Consider the following 13,974-nt stretch of genomic DNA (forward strand, 5'->3'; position numbering starts at 1 on the left):
AACTGTAGCTGCCTGTTGAATGTAAAGGAGATGATATTTAGGCTTTTGTACTAAAGCCTTCAGGTCACTATAAATACTTGTGTAGTGCCTTATGAAGGTATGGTAATAGCCTTATAGTAAAGCTCCAAGCTATGTAGGTTGAGCAGTGATTGAGAGGTATTGTCATTAAGACTGTGGCATCATCATTTTATCTGCAGACTTTGTAGGAGGATGGTTATTCACATGTCACTGATGTATAAGCTGTTGTCTCTGTTTAACACTTAGAAACAATACAAGATTTTTATTAATGTAAATGAAATAATGACGTATCTCTCCAGATTGTATTTTTATTAACTCGATATTTTGCTATTACAGCTTCATCAGGAGCTATCAATAACCTACAACTCTGCTAATTTGTTTGTTTTATTTACATCAATAGAAATGTCTAGTAATAAACTCTAGTCTACATTAAACAAAGTTAAGAATAATAAAAGACTTATCCACTTGTTGATCACTTGTTGCAAAAATGGTGTGTGCACTTTTCCTGATCCCCCCCCCCCCCAAGACAGTTCATTGTTGTTTTATGTTTTTATAAGTGTGCTTACAATGTTGAGGACTCAAATGTTATATCCATAATTATGCAGTTACTCAGTTACTTTCTAAAACCAAATGAAATGAATAATCATACTCATTTTATTTAATAGGCAAATGGATACTTAGCCTAAGTATAAAAACCTAGTACAGTAAGATCCTACATAGTACCACTCCACTCTAAGCTGATTCGTTATAGAGCTCTTGTTTCCTTGATTTTTGTTTTTTCATGAGAAAGAAAAAAATTATGAAAAATCCATAACTTTCTGAACACTACTTTTTCATACTAATGGTAATAGTGCACTAAATAATTTTTATTTAATGAAATAATGCAACAAAGAACATAAAATGATAATATGCAAAAAGCAGACAATGTCCCGTAACTATCACAATTTTTCTGCCATTTCTAGAAACTCAGTATGAACCTTTAAAATGTCATCCATCTACACAATATCATTCCCATGGGGGGAAAAAACATTTTCTTAGGAAGCAATCTACAAATTTCTGTACAGAAAACAATGTAATATAATAGGTCATTTAATAGATGAAAACCTTGCTTGTCTATTGATTATAACTAATATAGTCATAAATGTAAAAGAGAACTACATATATTGACAAATCCTGAAAAAGAAGGTGTGACAGGTGGACTTGGCAGTTGCATATCTCCATATACGTAATGTTAAAAGGGTCCTGTTTAGAGCTGATTCATTTAGAGCCCTGTTCTCAGAACCTTTCCTATGCACTAAATGGGGTATTATTGTATTTTCAATATTTTACAAGTAGCCTAAATGTAAAAGCAAAGCAACATGAAAATTAGAATAACATCAATTTATTTTGTGAAATCAAACTTTTGATAGTGTTAACTTTACCTTACAAAGTGGAAAACTATGAGGGAATGAATAATTATATAACCAGAAAGTATATTCAGATAAGATAGTATTATTGTGCTAACAAGTAACAACAATGTTTAACTTTACAATAGCTGCAATAATGTTTCATTTTTACAATGATGGATGATACAAGTTAACATTTTAAAAGTTAGCTGTGTAGCATTATGACTGTATTTTCAGTATTTTTTACGTGAAAGAAGAGACTTCCTGTATAATAATGTGCTATTTTATGTTAATTATGTAGTCCTGAAGTAACCTAAATAGATCAAAGTTAAAATAATGTTAATATATTCTGTAAATGAGTAGATCAATTCGGTTATGTTTCAGTTTCAAAGCTTATATCTTTTTCTCTAATAATGTGATCAATATGAAAACAGTTAAAAACAAACATTTCAGAATTTTGATTAAAATTAAATAGTTAACTATTTATAATTATGTTTAGAAAAATGTATAATGCTGGTAAACAGAATGCCTGTTTCCAACATTTTCTTTTACAGTTATTACTTATACAGTCATACCATTTCTATTTTCACTCATAGAAAATTATTACAGAAAATACAAAAAATATCATTCTCATGACAATTATAACTTTTGACAATGAAAAGTTGATTCTATAACAAGTCTGTTTTAAGAGCTTCAATTGTCTTAAAGAATACTAACTTTGATGAGAACAAGTCTTTTATATGTCTAGTCATATTGTTAGTGTTGTGAAAAAGCCAAGGTATGAAAATTTATCATTGCAATGTTTATTTGACATTCATATTTTATTAGGTTAGATATAATCAGTTATTGGCTGAGGCCTTAACTGGATTGCTGTAGACTCCGGCAATGTTGATTTCAGGAAACTTGAAAAAAGCTTTTATGGTAATTAATAGTCCAGTCATATAAAAACACTGATGATTTGATACTATATGGTAGTGTAATAACATCTGGATGTTTTTCTTTTTATTAATTTCTTTGGTTTGGACTTTCCATCCCCTAGATTTGAGCCTATACAACATTAAATAATACAGTTATTAATATCTGGAAAAAAACGGAAGATCTGTCCTCCCCCCCCCCACACACAATTTCTGCACCAGCTTATACAGTATTAAAGAATACAATTATAAATTACACACATAACACAATGTAGAATAACAGTTAATTTACACTTTATTTATTACTTGATTAGCGAGAGAGTTAGTTGGTAGTAGTTGCTATTAGCCAGTTGCCTTTCCACAAGTCAGCAGTTCGTAATTAGTGACAGTAGCAGACAATCTTAATAGCTATGCAGTAAGACAGGATGAGCAAGTTTCGTAGAAATGGAAATCAAACATCAAATCTTGAAGACCCCTCCCTAAATTATGTAACTTTGCATCTAACAACTAACAAACATGATTGCAATATTTCAATTGGATAGTTGGAAGAATTGTAAACAGAAACCCTAATTTCAATTAATTAATTATTTACACATAATTGATTTAGCCGTAACGTCAATGAATCTGTTAGTTTACACAACAATAGTCTATGTGATTGCAACTTGTACGTAATTCATTATATTGATTAAATTGCCCAGCTCTAGTAATGTCACAGCTGGTGTACCCACAACTGACAAAACTTCATCCATTTGTGATCACAGCTGGTGTACCCACAACTGACAAAACATCATCCATTTAGTGATACACAGCTGGTGTACCCACAACTGACAAAACATCATCTATTTGTGATCACAGCTGGTGTACCCACATCTGACAAAACATCATCCATTTGTGATCACAGCTGGTGTACCCACAACTGACAAAACTTCATCCATTTGTGATCACAGCTGGTGTACCCACAACTGACAAAACATCAACCATTTGTGATCATAGCTGGTGTACCCACAACTGACAAAACATCATCCATTTGTGATCACAGCTGGTGTATCAACAACTGACAAAGTTTCTGGCCAATGCTTATAAATCCCTCAACTATAGCATCACTTATATCATGTAGTTTTGTAAGTTGGTGTGGTATCTAGTAATGACAAAGTTCTGCCAGCACTAATTAAAGATTAAATTGACTAAGAAGACCTTCTTTCTTTTTACTTGTGTTTTTTATGCCCCCTGACAAATATCTCTGTGGGGTAATGATATACTGATTATCCTATTGATGAAATAATCAATAGAAACAATTCTACTTCCATAAAGGAGTTGTTAGCCAGAAGAAGTTGGAAAAGATAGTGATGAAGTATCACTGGAATCTTTGTTTTCACGTACTCTACTTACATCTTTGGAGTTAAACACATCTGAAACAAGAAATATTTTATTATAACTGGAAACAGATGTGTCATAATATGTGAATTAATAACAAGAAAGGTAATGTTTTTCAAAAACACGTAGTTCTGTATTTTTAATAGCAGTGTTCTTTGTTTAAAAATTTAGATCATTTATTGATCATTAATGTACCTTGAAAAAAAGAAAGTACAGTGGGACTCTTTTATTTAGACAAGGTTTTTGTTCTATCAGGTTTCAAGATACAGCTTTTCTTTTTCTTGCAATGACCGAAGACATGGTTCAACTTATCTAATTAGCACAAACTAGCTTGCTGAATGTTACAATTTAAAGTGGGTAATTTCATAGCGTTGATCGCGTGGTAACAGTCGTACTTGATCACAACTTAACATTTCTATTCTTATTGGTAGGTACTGTTAAGGTTACCTTCTAATGTCACAAGGCATGTGTGTGTTGGTCAGTTGACATCGTATACAGCTTATGGTCACCTTTCCAAACACTGAAAGTAAGATTATGTGATATCCATTTTCTTGTATTCACTTTTTAGATATAAAACATAAATGGACTTGGGATGTTTCTTATCATAAGAGATACAAATTTGTGTTTATTTCATTTTTATAGCCAGAAGGACTGAATATAGGAATGTTGATAGCTCCTAGTGAGTTTCTCTTTATACATTTCAAATATCCTGCTGCCTAACTGTCAGAATTTAAAAATATAATTCTCTTTTTCGCCAATTGTAAAAATAAAAGGCTTGTACTTATAGTATTCTGTGTGTGATTCACTTACAATTGTGGTGCGAGTTACTGTAATCGTTTGGTTTTCTTTCTTCTGAAGATCCTCTGTTCCTTTTGTCAAAGTGCACTCTGGCTGATTCAATTACTTTAGAATTTTGCTTTGATGGAATAAATTATTTTTCTTATCTCAATTTCTACTGTTAGACTTACCCTAACATATTAAACGTTAAGCCTATCACTTCTACGGTAGTTAACTTCTCCTTTTGTAATTTTACTTTCTTCTGCTATTATCTGTCTGCTGCTTCCCACTCATCTCACACTATTTGTATCTTTATCACCTAATAGTCTGTCTGCCTTCTATATTCTTGACGTAAATTTATTGCACACGATATTCAATATTCTCAACATCAAAGAATTATTAACAAAACTTCCTACAATCGTCAGCTTTTCACTCTTATTATAACCCAAACTAAACAATAATGAAATATTCACTCACAAAAATAAATAAATCACTAATATCTAAACTAAACAGTCTTTTATATACTAACATATATAACAGTTATTTAGTCCCCAGGCTAGATGACACTAGATACTGCTGACCTTTCATAGCTTGAACTTCTGAGATGAATCAGACATTTTACTAAAGTACAGACTTGATCTGAAAGGAATGGTTTATGAGTATAGAAGATCCAATACAAAGAACATGATAACAAAATCATAATAAAATGTAACATCATGTTTGTAATCTTATGTGTTTCAAGAGCTAATATGGATGTCAGCATAATTCTGTTACTAATTTTACATAGAAGTGTCGCATATACAGTTAGGGGTACAAAAATATGTATACTGACTTATTTACGATTTTGTTTATTCTGATTGATTTTGAAAGTTTCCAATCTGTTCTGTATGCAATGTTCTCTAAGTAAGTGAACAAATTGCTTCATTTTTAGTTTTATGTCGTTCCCACTTTTTAATTTTATCCAATTAAATAACTGACCATGATGTACAAATTATTTTTACTAGTACTGGTTTATTACAAATAAAAACAAAGGTAATAAGGCTGAGCAGAATATTTTGACAGTTGTATAGTTGATTCCTGCTATCTGTACATTCAAAGCATTGAAATAATACTATAACCGAGTAAATAAAACCTTACACCAAGTAACCTTTATGATAGCCTATTAATACTTCCTTTTCACTAACAGAACATATTCAGCTTTAGTTATTATAAAGATATAAAGTGGATGCAAGTGGAATTTTAATGAATCAAATGTTAGTGACATCAGATGATTGTAATATACATTAATTTCAAAAGAAAAGTCATTTTGTAAGGTTTTCCAAAGTTTTTGCAAACATAATGCAATTAATGTGTTTACTTGTAATATATATTTGAAGTCAATAAATAATTATAAAGTAAGTCAGTTTCAAAATTGTATATATTTTTCTCGCATTTAATCATACATTTTTTATGAATAATCTGATTTTGATAATTGTCATATATATTACATACAATGTAAATAAACATATAAAACCATCATGTACTCAGAAAACCTCAGAAAGAAATAACATGGTCTGACAAAAACAAAACAAAAAACAAGTGAACAAAATGTTATGCAGGGGAAACATCCAGTCTGTATTAGCTTTAAGATGCACATGACTAATCTTTGAGATTTTGTCTCTGTTTTAGTGTACTTTAGGTGTAACTGGTCATATCTTTGATGCTTTATTTAATCAGTTCTTTATCTTTTATGAAAAAGGGTTTTTAGCCAGTTGTTTGTGTGATGGCTAAAGAAGGCCCAGAAAAAAGGCAGAGGCTTGAAATATTGATAATGTGTGCAAAATGATAGTGTTTAATCATATAATTTACATTTAAATTGTGTTAGTAACAAAACATATTTTCAAACTTCACTGCTAAAAATGTTTATGATACAATCTCAGTTAGACACTATATTGTCAATGTGTAGATAAGTCTTTTGATATCATTAAAACAAACTTGACACATCACACACTGTGGGGGAGGAGTAAGTAAAAATGGTATGCAAGATCGTCAGTGGTCAGATGAATCTCAAATGTGGGCAAGTTTTAGGGTGTTTTAAAAGACATGGATGATAAAGAAAGTGGATTTTATGAGATTTTAAGGAGTTGAGGATAAATTATGTTTATTTTTGTTTTCTTATGTACTGTTAATTGTTATGTACTTAGAGCAGTTATTTACAATTATTTGTTTAAGTGAGAAAAAAAAATTAGTAGTACGGCCTCATGTAAGAATCTTTTTCTTTTTTTTTCCCACAGTTCACCAGCACCAGGAAGTGTCTGATGAGATGTATTCAGTTTTGCCCTGGATGGTTTTTGTTTTTCCATATCTATAACCAGAGTTTAAAAAATTGCTTATATCTCAGAAAGCAAATGAGATAATTTCAATAAAAGTGATTTTGTATAGTAGATATTTTGTATGTTCCATATTTACAGTAGTGTACAGTGATACACTTAGGACTTGTACATACACACTCTCACTCTCAAAAAGTATCTCAACATTTCATTCAATAGATCCTCTAAGAAATTGTCAACAAAGACGTCTTCACAGTCTACAGAGACCATTGACAGGTAGTTTTTTCCATTTACTAGCACAGATCATCAGTGTAGTCACCCAAGTTCTCAGAGGACCCTCCTTGAACATGACACAATAGAAGGCTTGGATTTCTACCATGTAATTATAAGGTGCGGCTCCTTAGTGACCTTGTTCTAGTCTCTAAGTCATGCCTTGCTAAAGTTTTCAATGATTGAAGAGTCTAAGCTCTGGGTTATTGCATCACCTGTTCCAGGCGGAGACCTGCTTGAATTGCCCTAGGAAATAGTCCAAATCCTTTATTGCCATTCCCTTACATGTTGGAGGTGAGCTATGTTTTGCTTCCCTCACATGTTTCTTTGGTCTTGACACAAGCCTCCCTACTTTCAATAGGCTGACCAATGATGACTGTTGAGAATATGGGGGACAAGAGTACTATATTCCAGCTCCCAGATTGTGGAACAGCAAGGTACCTGCAGTATCTCACCCAATGGTTCAACATTACTTAAGGCTCCTTTATGACTCGTGATCACCCTGGCAGTAGACCTCCCTGTTTGTAAAGGCTCAAAACTTCCCCTGAAAATACCACTTTTATCCACTTGCACCTGCCTTTCACATGCTGCTGAAAAAGCTCCTATAGTTCAACACTGTCCATCATTGCATCTCCAGTCTCTCAATTAATAATTGGTGGTACTAACCAGAGCCATGGTGGTTCTATTCTGTACAGCAACTGCCTGGGAGTCCTGTAGAGACCACCCTACTCAGTCTTAGACCCACCATAATTCATCAGGTAAAAAATTCCTTAGCTGGTTTGAATGCACAAGATAGTGGCAGTCTTCCTGCCCTTGGCTGTAGCAGCAGGGAGATGTTGATGACCTTCACAGCATGAGCAAAATTCAGATGTGCAGGAGAGAACTTTTCTTGGACCTGAAAGTTCTTTCCGACAACCACCTTCCCTGCAGCAGCCATCTCTTCTTCCTGTCTATAAGTTCTTCATTAAGACAAAACAAGACAATTGTCCAGGAAAAGACCTCTACAATAAACCAAAGTAAAATTCTGGTCATGGCACCAAACTCATCTTTTCTATCCTATGATACTCTCAGATTTCCCTCATAGTAGCCTGCAAGACCTGCAAAATAAGAAAAGGATTTGACGGATACTATTTCATGGAGCATTGCCTATATATGCTCTGCTTTTAACTGAGTCTTTACATCAAAGAAATAAACTGGACACAAATTTGCAAACAATCAATCTTTATTAACAACAAAATCAAGTTTAGCACTTGAACAAGTGCTTTTTTTGTTCCACTGGAAAAAGAGAGGGAAAGAACTTTCTTTGTGCTTTAGTACTTTCTCACTAGGGTACTTCTAGCTCACAGATACTTGAAAGAATCTTGTGCCTTGTAAGAATCACTCAATATCTAGCAATCTATATGGTGCCTTGACAAGCTTTAATAAGTCAAGGAATCTATGTTAAGTAAAGAAAATACGATAATATACACAAAGTTCTCTTCTCTTCAGACTCGCGCTCTATCCATGTGACTGACAGCCATTTACATGTCAATAAAAGATGTTACATCCTTGGGCTAACACAATTTACCATCACAGCATACATCACCATTTCTATCTATGCCACCTTTCATATTATAGCAACCTCCTTTAAAGGAGCACATGTGATGTCCTTGATGACTCATCCCATCCTGTGAATAATCAAGATTAGAGAAACTTATTAGTTTCTTGAATGGTTTTATATTAAGAAAAAACTTGAAAATTTTACCACAAGTACATTATTCATATGAAAGTTTATTCTAATCAACTGTATGATAGGTGATGGAAAAATGTTTCGATGATTCAAATACTAATTTATTGAATATTATTTTTAAGATTATCATAATCAAACAATGTGCATACATAAATTAGCTCATAATTTATTGAAAAAAACTACCTTATTAGATATAAATGGTCACAACCAAGAATTTTGTTAACAGAAATATTGTTACCTATCCTGACTAGGTTAATGGTGACACCATTTTGAAATGTGAAGTCCAGCATCACCAATAAATCCTTGTCATTTGAAAAAAAAACTACTTTATTAGATATAAATGGTCTCAACCAAGAATTCTGTCAACAGAAATATTGTTACCTATCATGACTAGGTTAATGGTGACACCATTTTGAAATGTGAAGTCCAGCATCACCAATAAATCCTTGTCACTTTTGGCCATGTTTTTAATGCCAAAATAATGTATTATAAAAAATATTTTTATAAATATCAACCTAGTTGAAACTGACTGGATATATAAAATGGAGCTGTCTTATAAACGATAAAAAAATTGACAGATGAAAAGATGTTTAACATTTTTCAAAACTGTGTCTCCCAACAAAAATTAAACAATCTAAAGAATGATAAAAATACTTAATCAAATTACATGCATTTTTTAAGTCAAAACTAAATACTATTTAATAGGTTTGTCTGGAGTTCCATGCAATTTGGTTAAGTATCACCACTATAAGAAGAAAAAAAATGGGGGGATATTACTGGCACTCCCCCAGTCTGGACAACATTAAAGTTGTCATTCACAATCATTCCAGAAGTGAAGTTTAATTTCAGTTCAATTTTGAAATTTAAATTTAAATCAATCATGTTTGGAATACTGTTTGATGACATGAATGCTGAAACACTTACAGTTAAAGAATACATTGGCATTTGGTACTTGTAGACAATACCTGAGGAAAAAAACAGAAGGAAATAAATACTTAAAAGTTATTAAGTGTAAAGGACAAAGATATTTTCCATTTTCTGTGTTGCAGAAAAACATATTTTGTTTGTACTAAAATTAGTTTAATACGTTTGCCCAGACTGTTGTACAGACACTTGAGTTTCTGCCCAGCTAAGATTTGTAGATGGGTTGTCTGGCTAAAAGCCTGTGCCATAGTATATACAAATAAAGTAAGCCACACAATCAAATATGAAAAGAATGTTATAAATAAATTATAACAACTCAATAAATAAAAAAATTGCATAGTTAAATTTGAACTTGAAGGCATTTGAAATGCATTCACAACTAATCCTCAAATATGTTTAAATACTGGATTCATTAATGTATAAAATGTAAGAACATATGATAATGAACAGAAAAACCTTTGAAAAAGGATTATGTATATCTAAACCAGAAAGACAAACTAGAAGAAAATGTCTATAAAGAAAAGAAAAAAAAATATGTCATGATACCTACAGTTTAGTCATTTCTGTGTTGAGTTGGTGGGCATAGCTTTATCATTTAACACTTTTAATGCTATAAAATCAAAGGAAATGCAAAATCTAATGTAGAAATTAGAGTTGTTTGGCATATTTCAGAAAAACCTTAGGATATGTTCCAATTTACATTAAAATAACAAATATGTATGTTTGTACTTACTATTCAAAATATTAAATATACCAAGCTAATTGTGATAACCAAAACATTACCTTTGTCTATTGCATTTCCCACTGCTCTTGAAATACTCATATATGTCAAGCTTTTAATTGCCAGAATATTATATACTGTCAAATTCTTTGATACAATAATGGCTAAAGAAAAATCTTTTTTTTACAATTTGCTTCAATCATCATTGCTATCAACTTTGGTATAATTTCTAAAATAGTAATAAGATAGAGTAATATTGATTTCAGGCAATATCTTAATAATTACTTTTTAATTTTCTACTGTATTATTATATTCTGTATAATGATTCCCTAAAAAATCATTCAATACAAGTTGCAAGGTATATGTATCAAATACATTGTTTCTATAATTTTATACAGGATATGTAAATATGTGTAGCAAACATTTTTTTTTGAAATATTTAAAACATGTTCTGCATCAACCCGAAATGTTTAACATTTTAAACTTATGGGGAAATTGAATATGCTTGAAAAACAATTTGAAACTTTTAGCAAAAATAATATGTGAAAGTATATTTTTTGTATCAAAAGTATCTAGTTCAGTGTTCTAGCATACTTTAGAGATACTGTATTAATCATGTAGCTTCACAAAATAACTTACATTTTAGCAATTTCAACAACTAATAAAATCTAGTACGTTACACATCCACAAGTTCAAGCATGTTGTATGTGGTAATTTTAAACTGGCTATACTATAGCTATGTCTATTTCATTAGAACTAAAAGGTATATAGAACTTTGCAAGGTCAGGCTTTGTTTTAACATAGTGCTGACAATAAAACATTCCATTTACATTCTATGAAAAAACACAAAAAACGAATATTTATTGTTTTAAACTTTGTTCCCACTGCAATGTGTGCAATTTTTGTTGGGTGTGTCATATTTCTCCCAAGAAAAAAAAAAGATTCAGGAATATATTTACTTTTCATTATTACAGAATGCAGTCTCTTATTCACTGAATGTCTTTTTAAGTTCAAACCTTCCAGATTTTCTTAATATCTCGAAAAATACTAAAAGAGAGTTCTGTGACTGATATCTGAAAAATATTATTAAAAATATTTTACTACAAATGATATAATTTAGAACCTCAATCCTTTCCTGATATACAAACCAAAGTAATATAATACTAATTTAATTTTGCTCCATAATTGTTTTCTGAAATGAATTGAAGTTCACCTAAAAGCATGTGAAGTTGTATTTAAATGTGGCTGTTAAAGCATGGAAAGAAAAAAAAATTTACACATGAGACAGCAAAGATTTAATGTGTGTCTGTCATTTTATCATAAGCTCATGAAATATATAAAAAATGATCAAAACATCCATCAAGCTTATGCAAAGTTGCCAAGACATAATTTACAAAGCATTTCAACTAATGCCGTTTAGCTTTTCTTTCTAGTTTCTTCTGCTTCTTCTCATCCACTTCAGGAGGTGGCTGAAAAATCCAGGGTCCCAGTATGTTGACCCAGAGTAAATAAAAGGCTCGACCTGGTGCCTAAAAAAATTATGAGAAATGTAAAAGGATACAATGAAACTCTTTTAAAATGTATGTCTAAAATTAATGTAAAATTTCAAAAGTTATAATTTTCCTACAGTGAAAATGTATTTCTGACAGTTTGTTTGTTTGTTTGTAGTTAAGCACAAATCTACACAATGGGCTATCTGTGCTCTGCCCACCACAGGTATCGAAACCCGGTTTCTAGCATTGTAATTCCACAGACATACTGCTGTGCCACTGGGGGGAATTTCTGATAGGTACTTACTTCTGCTCACACACATAGCTATTCTTGTTCAGTGCTGCCCTCTATTGCAAAAAATGTTTTGCATACCACAAGCTTTTCACTCCCATGCACTCCTGGATTCACATGGTTTAACTGATTCTCGCATGCAAATTATCATGAGACAAACCTCCTCCAATAGTAGTGTCACACACTCATGTGACTCCCTCTATGCTATTCTATCATCACTTCAAGTTTAAGCAGAAATGTAAGCACCAGTTGACAGTGGGGAGGAAGGGTGGGAATTGTGAGTGGAAGTAAGTACCTGTCAGAAATACATTTTCAGTGTAGAAAAATAACTTCTGAGAAGGTACCATACTTCTGCTCACATACATAGGTAGAATCCCACATTGAATATGTGGAGGGACCAGTGCAAATGAGAAAGTAGAAAAATCCTTCAAAAGCATCCAAAGGACACCCTAACAAGAGAACCTTCTAATAAGAGGCTTAAATGTGGGAGACTGCCTCCACTTCTGTATCAGGTATACTCTTCACCAAAGTGCAACAGATCCAGGCAGAAACTTGTGAGGAGCACATTCCAATGGACAGTGATTCTTACCACAATATATTATAACTTCAATCTCCCTGATGAACAGAATGTGGGTAAAATAAGGGATGTGCCCCAAGGTGTAAAGTGGCTATGGTGCAATGGACTGTACACAGCCAATTAACTGCATCCAAAACGTGACTGCCGGGAACCAACATCCTTACGGGGGTAGGACGAGGATCATACCATCAGTAAGTCAACTACAATCCAAAATGCAACTGCTGGGAACTGACATACATGCAGGGGTAGGAAAGAGGATCACACTGTTTTCACCTCAAGTTCAGCTGCCCAGAGGGAGAAATCCCATCACTGATCTGTGAACAGGGCAAATGTGAGCAGAGTGAAAGAACATACCTACATATTCCACTCAAATCAAACAGAGCAGAACCACTTCAAATGCAGTAACATCCTTAATATTGAGGATATCGCACGAGGAAGAAGTGGATCAACCAAAAAGTGCACCCACCATGATCCACAACACTGGGGTATTGCACTCGAGGCAAATGGAGTGATAGACCAGGGACACCCTGAACACCGTGATGATTTATGTTGATTGATTCAGCTCTGCATCCAAACCTCAACTGCCAGAAACTGACATCCATGTGGAGTTAGGATGAGGGATTCCAATCAAAGGGGTGAACTGCTTTTATGCTGGCACACTACATGTGTGAGGACATGATGTTGATTGGTTTAGCTCTAAATTCAAAACACAACTCTCAGAAGTAGGATGAGGGATCCAAATTATTATGACAACACACTCCAAAGTTACAACATGCCCTCAAACAAACCCATGCAGAGATGGAGCGTCCAATTAGAGGACATCTCATCACCTACACCAGCAGAACACCACTGCCCTATTCTCAACTGAATGGAGTCTTTATTGTTTTTTTGTATATCTCTCATTACAAAGGATACCTCCATGGTAAGTGGAAAGTGGTAAGGAATCTCTTATTCCACATGGAGAGGGGGGGGGATTGAAGAGTCTGGAGGAACATTCACACCAGAGACAGTGCAATGGGTGATCATGAAACCCTATTTTGAAAGCAGACCAAACCCAAATTAATCAATCTAAGGAATGGCAGGGATGAGCAGCAATCCCTTTCTGCTTTACATATGAAGTCCATATGTTAGTATGGTCTGGAATAAGCATATTTATGAAGCAAAGATATTGCAAGTTATAACCAACAAGTAATC

At 32.9% G+C, this 13,974-nt stretch overlaps 1 protein-coding gene and 1 long non-coding RNA gene across 2 annotated transcripts in view; one reads left to right on the plus strand and one right to left on the minus strand.

Moving 5' to 3' along the window:
• LOC106478411 overlaps positions 1 to 6,893 on the plus strand; it is an 18,744-nt gene extending 11,851 nt beyond the window's left edge. The window contains exon 3 of the long non-coding RNA XR_001292066.2: positions 6,742 to 6,893. This is a non-coding gene — a long non-coding RNA (uncharacterized LOC106478411). The remainder of the gene's footprint in view (positions 1 to 6,741) is intronic.
• Positions 6,894 to 8,251: 1,358 nt separating this feature from the next.
• The window catches only part of LOC106478404 (transmembrane protein 208-like), a 20,086-nt gene continuing 14,363 nt past the window's right edge, over positions 8,252 to 13,974 (minus strand). The window contains exons 7-8 of the mRNA XM_013938950.2: positions 9,701 to 11,950; positions 8,252 to 8,714 (exon numbers count right to left, since the gene is read on the minus strand). Coding sequence (XP_013794404.1) covers positions 11,828 to 11,950 — 123 coding nt within the window. The 3' untranslated portion in view covers positions 8,252 to 8,714; positions 9,701 to 11,827. The remainder of the gene's footprint in view (positions 8,715 to 9,700; positions 11,951 to 13,974) is intronic.

This window comes from Limulus polyphemus, unplaced genomic scaffold (genome assembly GCF_000517525.1).
Source record: "Limulus polyphemus unplaced genomic scaffold, Limulus_polyphemus-2.1.2 Scaffold209, whole genome shotgun sequence".
Lineage (NCBI taxonomy): Eukaryota > Metazoa > Arthropoda > Merostomata > Xiphosura > Limulidae > Limulus > Limulus polyphemus.